Source organism: Leucopleurus acutus (assembly GCF_964270905.1).
Source record: "Leucopleurus acutus genome assembly, chromosome: 4".
Lineage (NCBI taxonomy): Eukaryota > Metazoa > Chordata > Mammalia > Artiodactyla > Delphinidae > Leucopleurus > Leucopleurus acutus.
The window spans coordinates 151,896,922-151,900,102 of record NC_139146.1 but is presented as its reverse complement, the minus strand read 5'-3'; the positions used below and the strand labels follow the sequence as shown (position 1 = coordinate 151,900,102).

General features: G+C 39.0%; 1 protein-coding gene across 1 annotated transcript; it reads right to left on the bottom strand.

Annotated features, from left to right (window-relative positions):
- Positions 1-1,274: 1,274 nt before the first annotated feature.
- Positions 1,275-2,546, bottom strand: NPY1R (neuropeptide Y receptor Y1; the record flags this gene model as incomplete). Its single annotated transcript, XM_082837916.1, has 2 exons — positions 1,839-2,546; positions 1,275-1,727 (listed from the first exon to the last, which is right to left on the bottom strand). The coding sequence occupies exons 1-2, from the start codon at positions 2,535-2,537 to the stop codon at positions 1,275-1,277; spliced, it is 1,152 nt and encodes a 383-aa protein (XP_082694042.1). The 5' UTR covers positions 2,538-2,546.
- Between the last annotated feature and the right edge of the window lie 635 nt (positions 2,547-3,181).

Below are 3,181 nucleotides of genomic sequence, written 5' to 3'. Positions count from 1 at the left end.
ATGTCTGCCCTTCTAAAATCAAACACATTTAATACTATGTATGTATAATACATCAAAGATATGTCTTGTTCTTTAAAATATCTTCCCTCCCAATGATTCTGAGGCTCAATCATGATTACAGGGTACATGAAATGAAGTATATTAACATGACACAACCCCTCAGTACATAGTGCATGATTGGTAAGATTCCACAGGCACACAGTTCACACAAGTTAAGATGAGCTACGTGAGGTGTCCTCAGCTTTCCTGTATTTACCCCTGCTACCCAGGGTGGACATTCTTTCAACACTGTACCTTGGTGTCCTTTGAAAGATGGACATTGAAAGTTAAAAATGAGTTAGTATATAGGCACTGATGTATAGAAAATACACTTTGTGGTTATATATATTGTAAGCTGGAAATAAATGCCTCTGAATTACGTGTGTATTTATGCTAGGAAGCTTGACAAACACTGAACAGTCTGTGAAGAATGGAAAGCCTCTTGACCATCAATTCAAATAAATATAATCCAACCATATGCAGCAATACTAATTTACTTGTTAAACGAACTGCTCTGAAATCATTTGGTTGTCAGGTACCAAAATAGTTTTAAAGTTAGGGAACTGCTGTCCCACTTAATCCTTGTGGGTGGCCCAATTCCCCAAGATATTCACAGCTGAGAAGTATTTTTAAATGTATTTTTTATCTTACGTGATAATCAATTAGGAGCAAATGAAATCCTGTCTTAAACTTTCAAAAAAATGCAAATCACTTTTGAATGACTTCAGACTAGGCATAGAGGACACAGACTCTCTTTTAGCTCACACCCTGAATGCTGCTTTTGCATGCCATCACCTCTGTAACAGGCTGAAGCTTGACGCCTAGCCTTACACAGGACTGCCCAATCTACTGACGATCTCATCGAACAAGGATGGCCCAATCAAGCGAGAGCATCAGGTGTAGTGCTTCTGAAGTCAGTGAACAGTAATACTTTAAAGAAATTTCCTTCTAATAAATACAATATAAAAGCCTTTCTATTCTATGCATAAGTTTACAAAAAAGCACTTCAAAGATGTCTGGTCAAAACCATCACCAGAAGATTCCAAAGCCCACACGTTTTGTTCCAAATATAATTATGACAGCTACTACAAAAGCAGTAAAAAGCAAGACAAGAAAATCTTGATCTTTCTTCAATGATTTCAACCCTATTCCTTGGGAGAACAGGGAATTAAAGTCTTTGCAGGTTGTGCTTGGTTTTAAGCAGATGTCACCTGGGACCAAATGCTACGGCAGGTTCAGATTGTTTCATTATCATCACTGTGGATCTTTTTAAGCATGACTGGGCTTGGTTGCTTCAGAGACGTCTTAGAAACATCCGTGTGAATGGTGGACATGGCGATGGTCTCGTAGTCGTCATCCTGAGACCGGAAATCACAAAAGTTAAAGAAGAACTGCAGGTCTCTCTGGAAGTTTTTGTTCAGGAAGCCATAAAATATGGGGTTGACACAGGTGGAGATCATGGCTGTGAGGTGGCAGAGCAGGAATAACAGATTATGGTTGCACGTAGCAATGATCTGATGATTCCAGTCGAACACAGTGTTGAAGATGGTGAGCGGCAGCCAGCAGACCGCAAACGCCACCACGATGGACAGCAGCATGACGTTGATTCTTTTGGTTTCGCTAGACCTGTACTTACTGTCTCTCATCTTGTCCATCATGTTGTTTCTTCTTTTTAAGCGTATATATATCTACAGGAGGGAAAAAATAAAGAGTTCAAATAGAATCACTCATTGAATGAGGACTCTTGGAGAAAGAAGGTAAAAATGGAAATGGTGGCGGGGGGGTGGGAGTTTTCTTACCTTGAAGTAGCAAATAAATATAAAACAGAGTGGGCCAAAATACTGCAGCACCAAGAGAAGAGTGGTGTAAGACAACCGGTGAGAGTCTGATGGAAATTTATCAAAGCAGACGTACTTGTCCTTGAACGCATCAAGGGTCACATTCTGGAACGGTTCATCCGTCAATACTTGGTAGATCAGGAAGGGCAGAGAAGAAGCCACAGCAAGGACCCAGATGACAGCAATGCCTACGTAAGCATGTCTATTACTTGGTCTCCAGCCCCGTGGATTGATGATCAGCTGATGCCGTTCCACGGCAATGAGGACCAGAGAGAAGATAGACACAGTGATGGAAACACACTGTACGAAAGGGTTCAACTTGCACATTGCCTCACCAAAAACCCAGTGGTCCATCAACGTGTAGACAAACGTGAAGGGGAGACACATGATAGCAACAAGCAAGTCTGAGAAGGAAAGGTTCACAATCAGGATGTTGGTGACATTTCTCAACTCCTTTTGTTTCAAGATGATGATGATCAAGGCCAGGTTTCCAGAGACCCCAAGAATGATCACAGCTCCATAGGCAAGAGCTAACGTGAATATCATGGCCAAGGGCAGATGACAGTCGTCATTTTCGAAAGCCAAAAACTGGGAATTCTTCTCTGAAAAATTATAATAGATTGAATGATTTTCTACCTGGGAAAATAACGTTGAATTCATTTTGACTGGTTTGGCTATTACAGATGACTTTAGACAAATGGACAATATGTTTCCTCAAAGCAGGTCAAAGACTCAACTTATTTTTATTCTCCATATTGGAATCCATTTCTCAAAATTATTCTGAATTCTTCATTCCCTTGAACTGAACAACCTGTAAAGAGAAAATGACCAATTGCATTACTAATTCTATTGACGGCAGTCAAAACGAATTCTGATTCATAGTACTGTTTAAAGGGAAGACACTGAAATAAACAAAATGTATTCTATATATACATCTTCTTTTAAATAGTAGAAACAGTGCAAACAATTTGAAAAAACAACTTTAGTAATACTTTTAACTTGATGTTGCTTTCACATTGAGTTTCAGCAAAATGCAGTGGTCTGTACATTAGTAAGGTGTGTATAAATCTCATGCCCAAAGTCTTACATAAACGACCATCAGCACATTCCTAAACACTGTAGGAATATGAAGGTATTTAAAAAAAAGGACAGATTAAAACATATGAAAAAGATATGACACCAACAAAGGAAAACAAAAAAAAAAATTTACCTAATTCTTCCTCTTACGATAAAAAAGAAAGAATTTATCAAGTTGTAGTAACAGCCCCACCAACACTGAACTGCTCTTTAAGGAGATGATCGAT